General features: G+C 47.2%; 1 protein-coding gene across 1 annotated transcript in view; it reads right to left on the bottom strand.

The window, feature by feature from the left end:
* Positions 1 to 832: 832 nt before the first annotated feature.
* LOC134530524 (putative ammonium transporter 1) overlaps positions 833 to 13,945 on the bottom strand; it is a 57,441-nt gene continuing 44,328 nt past the window's right edge. The window contains exons 6-11 of the mRNA XM_063365418.1: positions 13,515 to 13,748; positions 8,411 to 8,522; positions 7,122 to 7,240; positions 5,234 to 5,360; positions 3,398 to 3,538; positions 833 to 2,309 (exon numbers count right to left, since the gene is read on the bottom strand). Of these exons, the coding sequence (XP_063221488.1) occupies positions 2,224 to 2,309; positions 3,398 to 3,538; positions 5,234 to 5,360; positions 7,122 to 7,240; positions 8,411 to 8,522; positions 13,515 to 13,748 (819 nt within the window). The 3' untranslated portion in view covers positions 833 to 2,223. The remainder of the gene's footprint in view (positions 2,310 to 3,397; positions 3,539 to 5,233; positions 5,361 to 7,121; positions 7,241 to 8,410; positions 8,523 to 13,514; positions 13,749 to 13,945) is intronic.

Here is a 13,945-nt window from a genome sequence, read left to right as displayed (position 1 = left end):
AATAACACTTTACAGAAAATGCCAAGTTGTGAGAAGTGCAGCTTTCAGTTTGGACAAAGTGATAATTGGTGGAATTCTAAATGTAATCCAAAATCTAAAATACAAGGTGGCTGAAATTTGTAGAAAACAAAATGGTGGCCATGACAATAGTTGAATGGTGATTGATAGTAGGTACTACACTCTAGAGTGTAAAAAATAAACCAAGGTGGTGGGTGCACACACTAGCAGACACACAAAAGATGGCATATCCAATATAGCTGCCATTATATCATAATGTGTAAATAATATATGCCTTGGTACCTAATAGTCGTGGGGGTCAGTATGCTGCTAGTCCCCATAGAGGAAGGGCCTGTTGATATTTTTAACCGATTGATCTCTTTGGTATGTCATATATGTCCCAGGTATATGACATAAATGTGTTTTTTATTATAATCGTGATTAAATATTTTTTATGAAATTTTAGATTTTTCACAAATATTTTGTATTTTAAATATGGAAGATGTGACATCATAATCAATAAATGGTGGAATCAAACATGGCGTAAAGTTCCAAAATCCAATTTGGCAGAAATTTTTACGGAAAAAAAAAAAAGACTGAATTCCAAATGGTAGGTGTTAAGATTATCCAAAATGGCGGCCGGGGTTAAGTTCATTCAAGATGGCGGCAGAGACATTACAATTCACGCCAATGAACTAATAATCAAACTAAAACAATTGGAGATGTAACTTAGCACATAAATATGAATGCTGAACAAACCATGTGCCATCAAACACTACAAGTGGGGAAAAAATTGTGTAAATTCGTAAGGAAATATTTTCTCATAAAAAATAACTTGATAGTAAAAAAAGTTTTACTTCCCGTACCACAGTTCACAAAATGTAGCACTTGAAATCTGAAGATTGCATTTTTAATATAGAAGTTGAGCAGCACGTGTTATTAACTGTCCACACCTTTACATCAAAGTAAACAGAACTTGTTAGTGCATATCATTGCTGTGATACATGTCGACTACGTGTTTGGGCTGTAAATGGAACATCCAGTTTCTAGCTGCTGTCTTTTGTGGCGTGGAGACTTTCAGAATTGGAAATGCATTTCTCCTATTTAAGCAGTTAAATACAAGTTGTTTTAAAGTATTTAATTAATGTACTGGTAACGGCCGAAAATCTTTTCCAACGTTTTTGTTATTGCTGTTTATACATACAAACATAAAAACAAAAACAAAAAAATTAGATATTTAAATAAAAAGAGTTGTTTGCATGTGATGTAATTCTATTCATTTATATTTAAAACGACTCCCATATTAAATTAGTAAAATTTTACGAGGATTGTCCATCTATACAAATGCTGTCTCATGTGTGTTGCTTGGATACCTAAATCAGAACATTATGTCTATTTACTGTACCTACCAGTTACGCTAAAAGCTGCTTTATCATAAAGTTCTCGGTCATCATCCAGGCAACCATTTTGTCCCCTGGTTTCACATCCTGTAGAATCTGCAAGCATAAAGACGCAACTACTTTCAGAGCACTACGAACTGCTGATCGTGGATTGTGTAGTTTCCAAGACGTCTGGAAAAATGACTTTTGTTCGGCTATGAGTGATTCTTCTTTACGTTGGGTGCTGTTTTCCGATGAAATGACGAAACTCCCTTTTCACCTTCACGATAGACTTGAACTCTGAAAACCACACGACATGCGTTCTTCTGAAGATGATCCTGCATCTTCGCGTGAACTGACATCGCCCCAGCAGTGACCGCGGGGTAGCGGGACAGTTACGGCAGGAACATGAATTCGTTTAATATGATGTAGTATTCACGAGACCAGCCACACGTGGAATAAATATTACAAGTTTTTAAAAAAACACTCTGAAATCAAGGCACCTTTTCCCCCCCATAGATTTTCCATTCTTTCAGCTAGATTGAGTGTCCTACTAGGATGTGCTTGAGTCATATTGGAAAACATTACGATCGTGAATTTTAGTTTTAAAAGTTATTTGACGATCCCGAAGATTACCATGCTTATAGCATAGTGTAAAGAGACCCCAAACAAATTATAGGGGACCCGTATTTTTTTCTTGTAATGGGTATCCGTGCGTTGATAACACTGGTTAATTGGAAAGAAGCAAAAATGGAAGTCTATTTGGCGTTGTCGCTCTCCGCTGCACACTCGTCCCAGTTGTTGCTTCACAGAAGCACAGTTGTGGGCGCTCGAGACGTGACGTGTGTCAGCAGTGTTCCATGATGACGAAAGCGGCGTTGTGGTACTCAGCGACTGGCGGCAACGACTTACTGCTTCGGCTTGTGAACTTCTCTGCAACACGGGAGGTGCAGCACTTTTACATTACACAGCGCTTTTCCGTGCTCTTTGTCCAGGCATGCAGTTCAGACACAACACCACATGCAATCACACACACTTCGATACACATTTTTGCATACCTTCTAATTAAATGTAAATAATCTACCATTTAGTAAAATTAATAATAGTAGGTACACAATGGACCAGAAACATGATATTAGAAAAACTGATATTATTTACTTACCTATACCTACCTAATATATGCTTAGTGTATAAATTATGGACATGTTAAAGATGTGTTTAATTACAAAATCCTCTGGTAGGCTCGTTATGCCTCTTTTGTTCTCATTAACAGATGACTGCCCTTTAAGGCTGTGAAGCATGGTAAGAAAGTCAAGACAATCTACGTAGTGGAGAGTTTCATGCCATAGAGCAGAGGACGCGAAGCTGGTGTGGAGAGCAACACTTTTCAATTTTTTTTATTCAAATTTTTAACCTATTTTTGTAATATTATTTTGTGTCAGGGTTTTTTGGTTAAAGTATTTGCACAGCGCTCTCTTGCTCCCTTTCTCCTTCATTCCTTTCCTTGAATCATTTATTTTGCTCTGGATTCAGGAGCAGGTTTAGCTATTTGTTAAAAGGGAAGGAGTGCATGTGTACATTAAAAATTACCCTTTAAGTATCACAGTTTTCTTCTTCGTCACAAAAAAATATGGGAAATAAGGGTGTTACCGTAAATTATTTCAATTAAATCATTTTACTTGTGACACACGTACACACACACAGAGGGGGAGAGGGAGAGAGAGAGAGAGAGAGAGAGAGAGAGAGAGAGAGAGAGAGAGAGAGAGAGAGAGAGAGAGAGAGAGAGAGAGAGAGAGAGAGAGAGAGAGAGCAGTTCGAACACCAAGTGGCGACGGTGGAGCGCAAAAACAAAAATTATGTTCCCGATGTCGAGTCCCGAAAGTCCCGAAAGACCTGGGAATCGAATTTAATTTCCCGGTTCTTTTACTGCATCAAAATTCCCGGTAATTCCCGGTAGTTTCGGGCCCGGGTTTCCCCGGCTCTGAACCCTACGACGCTGCCGAGTCAGTGGCAGCACTCACCCTGGCGCGTGTTGTCCGCTGCGCGCTCCCGCGTCTTGTCGGGCGCCGCGACTGTCGCAGCCGCTGGCTGCGCGACCCTGAAGTCCGGCTCCCAGGACGTCGGCGGGTAGGCGACCTCTCCGTGCATGGCCACGTCCAGACCTGCCACACCACGCATTTGCGCCCTTTCAGTCCATATCCTTGCTACCTCACAAACACAGTGTACCATGTGTGCAAGTACACATGTAACAGCTGTAACTCAGTAAGGGCCCCGCCTACTCGGACACACGCAGTGTGCAGAGCTTCAGGAAAAAAAACGTATTTTGAAAACTACTCAAGACGATAAGCATTTCAGAATTCGCTGAGATCCGATACGTAGTTTTGTTTCCAGATTAAGTTTTTTAACTGTATTTTTAGAATACATAGTTAAAATGGCTAAAAGGCGTGTTTTCAGATAAATGTTTAGGCATAAAACTACCAGTACAGATACTTGAAAGCACTTTAAGGTACCTGCATGCATTACACATTTATCTACATTTCTAAGCCTTCTAATGTTACAGTCACAGCTCAAATGTCATAGTTGCCCTATGCACGGCAAGAAGACTGCGCGCCAATTCAGATAGCCTTGCGCTAAGAGGAGATACAGCAGGTACCTTGCGGCTAGCTAAGACCGCGGTGGCTGGAGGATACCTTGCATCTCGCTAAGACTGCGGTAGCTGAAGGATACTTGCTGCTAGCTAAGACTGCGGTGGCTGGAGGATACCTTGCATCTCGCTAATACTGCGGTAGCTGAAGGATACTTGCTGCTAGCTAAGACCGCGGTGGCTGGAGGATACCTTGCATCTCGCTAAGACTGCGGTAGCTGAAGGATACTTGCTGCTAGCTAAGACTGCGGTGGCTGGAGGATACCTTGCATCTCGCTAAGACTGCGGTAGCTGAAGGATACTTGCTGCTAGCTAAGACTGCGGTGGCTGGAGGATACCTTGCATCTCGCTAAGACTGCGGTAGCTGAAGGATACTTGCTGCTAGCTAAGACTGCGGTGGCTGGAGGATACCTTGCATCTCGCTAATACTGCGGTAGCTGAAGGATAATCGCTGCTCGCTAAGACTGCGGTAGCTGAAGGATACTTGCTGCTAGCTAAGACTGCGGTGGCTGGAGGATACCTTGCATCTCGCTAATACTGCGGTAGCTGAAGGATACTTGCTGCTAGCTAAGACCGCGGTGGCTGGAGGATACCTTGCATCTCGCTAAGACTGCGGTAGCTGAAGGATACTTGCTGCTAGCTAAGACTGCGGTGGCTGGAGGATACCTTGCATCTCGCTAAGACTGCGGTAGCTGAAGGATACTTGCTGCTAGCTAAGACTGCGGTGGCTGGAGGATACCTTGCATCTCGCTAAGACTGCGGTAGCTGAAGGATACTTGCTGCTAGCTAAGACTGCGGTGGCTGGAGGATACCTTGCATCTCGCTAATACTGCGGTAGCTGAAGGATAATCGCTGCTCGCTAAGACTGCGGCGGCTGGAGGATACTCGCTGCTAGCTAAGACTGCGGTGGCTGGAGGATACCTTGCATCTCGCTAAGACTGCGGTAGCTGAAGGATACTTGCTGCTAGCTAAGACTGCGGTGGCTGGAGGATACCTTGCATCTCGCTAATACTGCGGTAGCTGAAGGATAATCGCTGCTCGCTAAGACTGCGGCGGCTGGAGGATACTCGCTGCTAGCTAAGACTGCGGTGGCTGGAGGATACCTTGCATCTCGCTAAGATTGCTGTGGCAGTAGGATACATTGCTGCTTGCTAAGACTGCTGTAGCTGAAGGATCCTTGCTGTAAGCTAAGACTGCGGCGGCTGGAGGATACCTTGCAACTCGTGGTCCTCGCTGACGCGCAGCACGTCGAAGGCGCTGAGGATCCAGAACATGACGCAGCAGGCAGCGCCGGACCACAGGAAGATGGCCGCGGCGCCCACGAGTCTGTACACCAGCAGCTGCAGACACAGCCGTAGCCAGGAGACAGTGAAGTAGGCGGTCCGGAATAACCGTCATATTTTGTATGAGTTATTTTTCTATAAATTTGAATCTTTAAATATAAACCTCAGGGAATGTAACACTTTTAGAACTTAAACGTTTACACATAAACATTTGAGTAATTATTTTGCTTTAGAAAAGAAATCTGATTATATCATATTTAGTTTTTAATTGTTTAAATAATTTGTTATTATGTCAATTGTTTGATGAGTTCTTTTAAACATATCATATATTAATGTTATATATTACATGATTACACATATAAAGTGATAAATTAACACATGTGCAAACCAGCATTATATATAGACTATTTAAAAATACAATTCCTAATGCAGGTCCGGCTATAATGGGGAGGAAATACATCAATATTAGCCCGCTGTTGGTAACAACAATCCTTTTGAAGTAATACCTCTGTTACCTTATGTAGCTAAGTTTGCTGTATTTGTCTTAATATGTCTTCGCTTGTTAGTTTTTAAATTGTAGAAGGGAGGGGTCCGGACCATACGGACCTGGCCCTGGCTACGTCCTTGCTGCAAAACATTGAGCACAGCGGCCAGAGGCCGTTAACATTGTATGCAAAGGCGAAGGCATGCAAGATGGGCTTTCTTAGTAATAGGTTGTGGGGTTGTACGCAAGGAGGTGGGAACAAGGGGGTTATGTGCTCCCACCCCACCCCCTAAATCCTTAAATATATCCATTATTCCCACCAAAAATGTAAAGAATTTGTAAGCAAACAGCGGAAAAAGTGGTTATATTTCATAAATCTTTACCCAACCACCACCCCCCCTACCCCAACGAAAGGAAATTCTGCATATGCTCATGATCGGATAGGCAAAATAAAATTGAAACAATATTAAAAACGAGAGATTATGATTGGCGTACGTAAAACAAGGGAGGATTGAAATCATATTGGTTGGCTATCAAAGAGGACTATGATCGTATTGAAACCGAAGGAAGAAGTGCTCGAATAAGACCAAAAGACGGATGGGTGAACAGAGTGTTGTAAGAAAGGAGACACGGGAGCATGGTAAATTATGGGGAAACTAAAGATGTTGTCTTTAATCCAGGCAAGCCTGGGTGAAAACTGTCCCAGTTGAAAGATGCCCAATAGGCGCAAATATACCTACAACAAAGTAATTGAATATTTATTTATTGCTGTTTCTTTCACTAAGAATCAAAAATGTTTAAAATTCCTTCAAAGATGCGAACCTCGTCCAAAAAAAACTGTAATTTTGCATGAATAAATTACTATTTTTAAAATATATAATGTTTTGCAACCGTGTTTCGAACACTTTTGCTTTTCTCATCGATAATACACCAGTAATATTACAATATAATAAGTTAATGGGAGAGTTTAATAGACATGTAGCTGTCAAAAATTGACAAGGATCATACTCGAGACTGGTGGGTAGAGGCATGCAGATTTCTCGAAAAGATTTCGAGACTAGCTGACAGTTAAAACACTGTAGCATCGTCTGTGTTTCGTGATTGGGTGAGTTTCTTTCAGGTACACATATTTTGTAACACAACCAATCACGATAATCCAGTGCGGAAGTGAGCGTCCAGAGTGGCTCGGTCAAATAAGGCAACGACTTCTCTCGCAGACCGTCGCCAATCAGCAAAAGGAAGAAACCACAGGTGCGGGTATACCTTGTTGCAGTCTAATAAGTGTTCAGATCTTTGCGCGAAAAATGCACGCCCCTGCTGATGGGTCTCCTCACCATGGCTGATCTGGTCGTGGCCCCGTACACCAGTCCACTGCGGGAGAAGATGGACGCAGCCATCAGACCCCAAAACCCTCCCCCCAGGTGCACTGCCACGGCATCCAGAGGGTCGTCGACTGCAACACGTCACAGGTCAAACCACTCGCATCCTCCCGTCAGCAGAGATGACAACACGTAATATTCGCTAGCCGTGCTCAGGACCATACATCAATGAAACTTGTGACATTCCATACCTCCAGCTAACTCTGAATTTGTGTAGATTACACATACATAAACACTTCAAAAACTTGATTGAATCTTGGGGAAAAAAATTGAAGTTCCCATAATAAATGTTACTGTCGATTATTGATTACTGAAATAATGTATCTCGGACACAAACTGAATTTAAACCTCTACCGGGAAACTCATGTGTAAAATACGTTTTAAAGATATAAGAGATTTCTCGATGCTTTCTAATCAAGTGGAAAAAGACGCTTTTTAGGGCGCTCATATTGCTTACGCTGACTTACACAGTACACTTAAAATATCGTGATACTTATAAGTACTTACTTACTAAATCTAAATGACGCCACATTAGTAGCTGGTATCCATGCAGAACCGGGTCGTTTGCCAGTATATTTATGTATATATGTATATATATGTATATATACACACTCACACATATATATGATACTACTCGCGCCAACTATTGTATTACATTGATGGAACTGTGTCAGAAACTTTCGCGTAATCGTCGATAAAACATATTCAGACTTCAGTAACGTGATTAGAATATTACGAAATACAGTTAAAACAAGAAAATAATAAAAAAAAGGGTGAAGATAAAGAACAGACATCATGTCACTCTAAAACATAAGCTTTAACAACAATTTAATAAACCAATGAAATACAAACTCAATAAAAAATGTTTAAGAATACAAGCAATGAAATGACGAAGAAAAACATTTCTGTATTTCTTTCAATAAATAAAATTAAGTGTATGGTAACATTTTTTTAATCACAAATTTATTTTTAAAAAAAATTAAGGGGTTTTCTTAACATCGATATGTTGTACGAGTCAAAATAATTACATTAATAATGTAAAATCACAGTTTCTGCACAAGTTACATACCTAATTAAAAGTTATTTATAATTCAGCTCTGAATGTGAACGACACTCTGGTGTTGGTACGGACGGAATCATTAGTGTAGGCACAATAAGCGCATCGTAGGCCCTGTCTAGTGACAGCCCCCTATGCGTGCAAGTACTAGGCACACATTTGAGTCCTATTTCAAGTAGATACTCACTCCTGAGCTTCAGAACCACGTAGTGCAGTGCTATGTACACCAGGCCAGCGATCGCCCCAGTGACGAAGCTGGACCACAACAGCAGTTCGTCAGGTGCGCCGCAGACAGACACCTGCACAGAAGAGCGTGTCGTGATCCGGACGCAGTTGAGCCGTGGACGTGCGTGGGTTTTCAAGTGAAACTTCTTTGCTGAGGAGGCTACAACTTGCGAGCGTTACGAAAATTCCGATCGCACGAGGGGAATAGTTAGGTAAGTGGTGGTGGGGACAGTTAAAGGAGGAGAGTGCGTCAGCGGCGACGAAACTCCAACACATGCGCTAGCGGTCGAATTGGATGATGGTAAAGGAGGGGACGGGGGTGGAATATGTACGTAGCGTAACATGCTATAAGTTAGTTGTAACGGCCGGAAAGGGAGACGGCAGGTGAGAGGTAGAAATGACTCAGCAGTGATGCTACGGAATTCTCGTAACGCTGCTTGTGTTTGTCTACACCTCAGTTTTCGTCACGGCTAACGATTGAAGCTGCCATATCCCTTTTATTTAATTTAAAGTATTTACAATTATTTTATTCGTTTCGAAAAGAGTTATTGATTGGTACAATTAACATTATACGTATCATTCATTTTTACGTGACAACGACTAATAAATCCATGAACGCCTGCTGCACGCAATAAAAGGATGACTCATTGTCCCGTTACGCACATTGTCTCGTTACGCTCATTGTACGCTTGCGCCGCATCTATCTATCTTCCACTCGATTGGAACAACCATCGATTTGACTTTTTCGAGGCACATTAAACTTGAAACACTTCCATTCGTTTCCTACTTTTCCTATCATCGTCCTATCCTTAACAGAATAACACAGATTGGAAGAAGTTAAATAGCAAACATGTATAAAAGTTATAGTTAAAATAATCTGTTCGTTAAAGTAATAAACATATTTGAATTAATGAGTGCAATTAAAAGTAAATTTATCAATTAAATTGTAGATTTCATTTCACTCCTTTTTATCCATACAAAATAGCGATAATTCAATAAAAATGATTCAATTTTATTCATAAAAGTATGCAATAATTTCATCAATGTTTTGTTATGACGTTGTCACGTTAAACTATCGTCCGTAAACCGACTTTACAGACAACCAATTTTTTTTACGTGAATTGTGTGATTGGAAATGTAAAAAATAACATATAGACTTAGCTTTATAAGTGTTATTTATTTTTAGTATGTGAACATTGTGAATGTCAAAAGGACGTATAGACTTGTGAAATAAACTTTATAAGTGTAATTTATGTTCGAATGGAGTGTTTTATGTTATTTCATTTTATTCGTGATTTAACATCATGCCTGAAAATAATAAAAGGGCAGAAGCAGATAAGATGTATTATTAAATGCAACGTGGGAATAAACCTTCAAAAGAGGCGCCAAAAAGTTCCAGTGAATGGATGCGAGAGTACAGGATGTGGAAAATGGCAATTTTTCATTTGCGATCATAATAGTACTTTATTATACTCAGTTATTATCTCTTGTTTAATAAAACAATTCAAATAATTTTTCTCTATCGAGACCGTACAAGTAAGAAGTTTCACTTCTGTCACGCGTGGACTATACGCACACATTTTTTAGTTGAAGATGTTGTGTAGTGAACTAACCTATCTTCCTTCCAGTCACCCTACTGGTACACGAGAATATTTGGTAGTCATAAAATCGCTTATGGAATTAAAACTAAAATGTTCTTTTTTTAAAATTAATTAATTTCAAGAAGGCCGGTGAAGGACTGTCAGGCTCAAAATGCTGGCGAGCGCGACTGTGAAGGACTGTCAGGCTCACCATGCCGGCGAGCGCGGCGGTGAAGGACTGTCAGGCTCACCATGCCGGCGAGCGCGACTATGAAAGACTGTCAGGCTCACCATGCCGGCGAGCGCGGCGGTGAAGGACTGTCAGGCTCACCATGCCGGCGAGCGCGACTATGAAGGACTGTCAGGCTCACCATGCCGGCGAGCGCGGCGGTGAAGGAATGTCAGGCTCACCATGCCGGCGAGCGCGACTGTGAAGGACTGTCAGGCTCACCATGCGGGCGAGCGCGACTGTGAAGGACCGTCAGGCTCACCATGCCGGCGAGCGCGACTATGAAGGACGGTCAGGCTCACCATGCCGGCGAGCGCGACTATGAAGGACTGTCAGGCTCACCATGCCGGCGAGCGCGACTATGAAGGACTGTCAGGCTCACCATGCCGGCGAGCGCGGCGGTGAAGGACTGTCAGGCTCACCATGCCGGCGAGTGCGGCTGTGGAGGACTGTTAGCTCACCATGCGGGCGAGCGCGACTATGAAGGACTGTCAGGCTCACCATGCCGGCGAGCGCGACTGTGGACTGTCAGGCTCACCATGCCGACGAGCGCGACTATGAAGGACTGTCAGGCTCACCATGCCGGCGAGCGCGACTATGAAGGACTGTCAGGCTCACCATGCCGGCGAGCGCGGCTGTGGAGGACTGTCAGCTCACCATGCGGGCGAGCACGACTATGAAGGACTGTCAGGCTCACCATGCCGGCGAGCGCGGCGGTGAAGGACTGTCAGGCTCACCATGCCGGCGAGCGCGACTATGAAGGACTGTCAGGCTCACCATGCCGGCGAGCGCGACTATGAAGGACTGTCAGGCTCACCATGCCGGTGAGCGCGACTATGAAGGACTGTCAGGCTCACCATGCCGGCGAGCGCGGCTGTGGAGGACTGTCAGGCTCACCATGCCGGCGAGCGCGGCTGTGGAGGACTGTCAGGCTCACCATGCCGGCGAGCGCGGCTGTGAAGGACTGTCAGGCTCATCATGCCGGCGAGCGCGGCTGTGAAGGACTGTCAGGCTCACCATGCCGGCGAGCGCGGCTGTGAAGGACTGTCAGGCTCATCATGCCGGCGAGCGCGGCTGTGAAGGACTGTCAGGCTCACCATGCCGGCGAGCGCGGCTGTGAAGGACTGTCAGGCTCATCATGCCGGCGAGCGCGGCTGTGAAGGACTGTCAGGCTCATCATGCCGGCGAGCGCGGCTGTGAAGGACTGTCAGGCTCACCATGCCGGCGAGCGCGGCTGTGAAGGACTGTCAGGCTCACCATGCCGGCGAGCGCGACTATGAAGGACTGTCAGGCTCACCATGCCGGCGAGCGCGACTATGAAGGACTGTCAGGCTCACCATGCCGGCGAGCGCGACTATGAACGACTGTCAGGCTCACCATGCCGGTGAGCGCGACTATGAAGGACTGTCAGGCTCACCATGCCGGCGAGCGCGGCTGTGGAGGACTGTCAGGCTCACCATGCCGGCGAGCGCGGCTGTGAAGGACTGTCAGGCTCATCATGCCGGCGAGCGCGACTATGAAGGACTGTCAGGCTCACCATGCCGGCGAGCGCGGCTGTGAAGGACTGTCAGGCTCACCATGCCGGCGAGCGCGGCTGTGGAGGACTGTCAGGCTCACCATGCCGGCGAGCGCGACTATGAAGGACTGTCAGGCTCACCATGCCGGCGAGCGCGACTATGAAGGACTGTCAGGCTCACCATGCCGGCGAGCGCGGCTGTGGAGGACTGTCAGGCTCACCATGCCGGCGAGCGCGGCTGTGAAGGACTGTCAGGCTCACCATGCCGGCGAGCGCGACTATGAAGGACTGTCAGGCTCACCATGCCAGCGAGCGCGACTATGAAGGACTGTCAGGCTCACCATGCCGGCGAGCGCGACTATGAAGGACTGTCAGGCTCACCATGCCGGCGAGCGCGGCGGTGAAGGACTGTCAGGCTCATCATGCCGGCGAGCGCGACTATGAAGGACTGTCAGGCTCACCATGCCGGCGAGCGCGGCGGTGAAGGACTGTCAGGCTCACCATGCCGGCGAGCGCGGCGGTGAAGGACTGTCAGGCTCACCATGCCGGCGAGCGCGGCTGTGGAGGACTGTCAGGCTCACCATGCCGGCGAGCGCGGCTGTGAAGGACTGTCAGGCTCACCATGCCGGCGAGCGCGGCGGTGAAGGACTGTCAGGCTCACCATGCCGGCGAGCGCGGCGGTGAAGGACTGTCAGGCTCACCATGCCGGCGAGCGCGGCTGTGGAGGACTATCAGGCTCACCATGCCGGCGAGCGCGACTATGAAGGACTGTCAGGCTCACCATGCCGGTGAGCGCGACTATGAAGGACTGTCAGGCTCACCATGCCGGCGAGCGCGGCTGTGGAGGACTGTCAGGCTCACCATGCCGGCGAGCGCGGCTGTGAAGGACTGTCAGGCTCACCATGCCGGCGAGCGCGACTATGAAGGACTGTCAGGCTCACCATGCCGGCGAGCGCGGCGGTGAAGGACTGTCAGGCTCACCATGCCGGCGAGCGCGACTATGAAGGACTGTCAGGCTCACCATGCCGGCGAGCGCGGCGGTGAAGGACTGTCAGGCTCACCATGCCGGCGAGCGCGACTATGAAGGACTGTCAGGCTCACCATGCCGGCGAGCGCGACTGTGAAGGACTGTCAGGCTCACCATGCCGGCGAGCGCGGCTGTGGAGGACTGTCAGGCTCACCATGCCGGCGAGCGCGACTATGAAGGACTGTCAGGCTCACCATGCCGGCGAGCGCGGCGGTGGAGAACTGTCAGGCTCACCATGCCGGCGAGCGCGACTATGAAGGACTGTCAGGCTCACCATGCCGGCGAGCGCGACTATGAAGGACTGTCAGGCTCACCATGCCGGCGAGCGCGACTATGAAGGACTTTCAGGCTCACCATGCCGGCGAGCGCGGCTGTGGAGAACTGTCAGGCTCACCATGCCGGCGAGCGCGGCGGTGGAGAACTGTCAGGCTCACCATGCCGGCGAGCGCGACTATGAAGGACTGTCAGGCTCACCATGCCGGCGAGCGCGGCTGTGAAGGACTGTCAGGCTCACCATGCCGGCGAGCGCGGCGGTGGAGAACTGTCAGGCTCACCATGCCGGCGAGCGCGACTATGAAGGACTGTCAGGCTCACCATGCCGGCGAGCGCGACTGTGAAGGACTGTCGGGCTCACCATGCCGGCGAGCGCGACTATGAAGGACTGTCAGGCTCACCATGCCGGCGAGCGCTGCTGTGGAGGACTGTCAGGCTCACCATGCCGGCGAGCGCGGCGTTGAGCGTGATGGCGAAGCTCCAGGCGGGGTCGCCGAACAGCCCCAGCCTGCTGCCGGCCAGCACCAGCAGCCCGCCGCCGCTGCCGCCCATCACCGTGTTGGCGACCACCGTGGAGATGACGCCGCCGTCCCCGCGGCCCGCCATGGAGCCCAGCGAGCCACCGTTGAAGGCCAGGAAGCCGCTGAACAGCAGTAGGCCGCCCACGCCCACCAGCTGCGCCAGGGCGCGACCATCACTACCCGCACTCCTAGGCTTCCTCCTTGTACAACTATTGTTTTATTGTCTTCGCTTGTTCACAGAGAGACTCAGTTCCAAGAGATATCTTGACCTCGATGGAACCTGCGTGTATATATTTTGCTTAAATTGCTAGAATCGATGTTGACTGAGCAGTGCATATGCTGCATCTGTGT

The sequence above is a fragment of the Bacillus rossius genome, chromosome 3, assembly GCF_032445375.1.
Source record: "Bacillus rossius redtenbacheri isolate Brsri chromosome 3, Brsri_v3, whole genome shotgun sequence".
Lineage (NCBI taxonomy): Eukaryota > Metazoa > Arthropoda > Insecta > Phasmatodea > Bacillidae > Bacillus > Bacillus rossius.
This window is presented reverse-complemented; position numbering and strand designations above follow the sequence as displayed.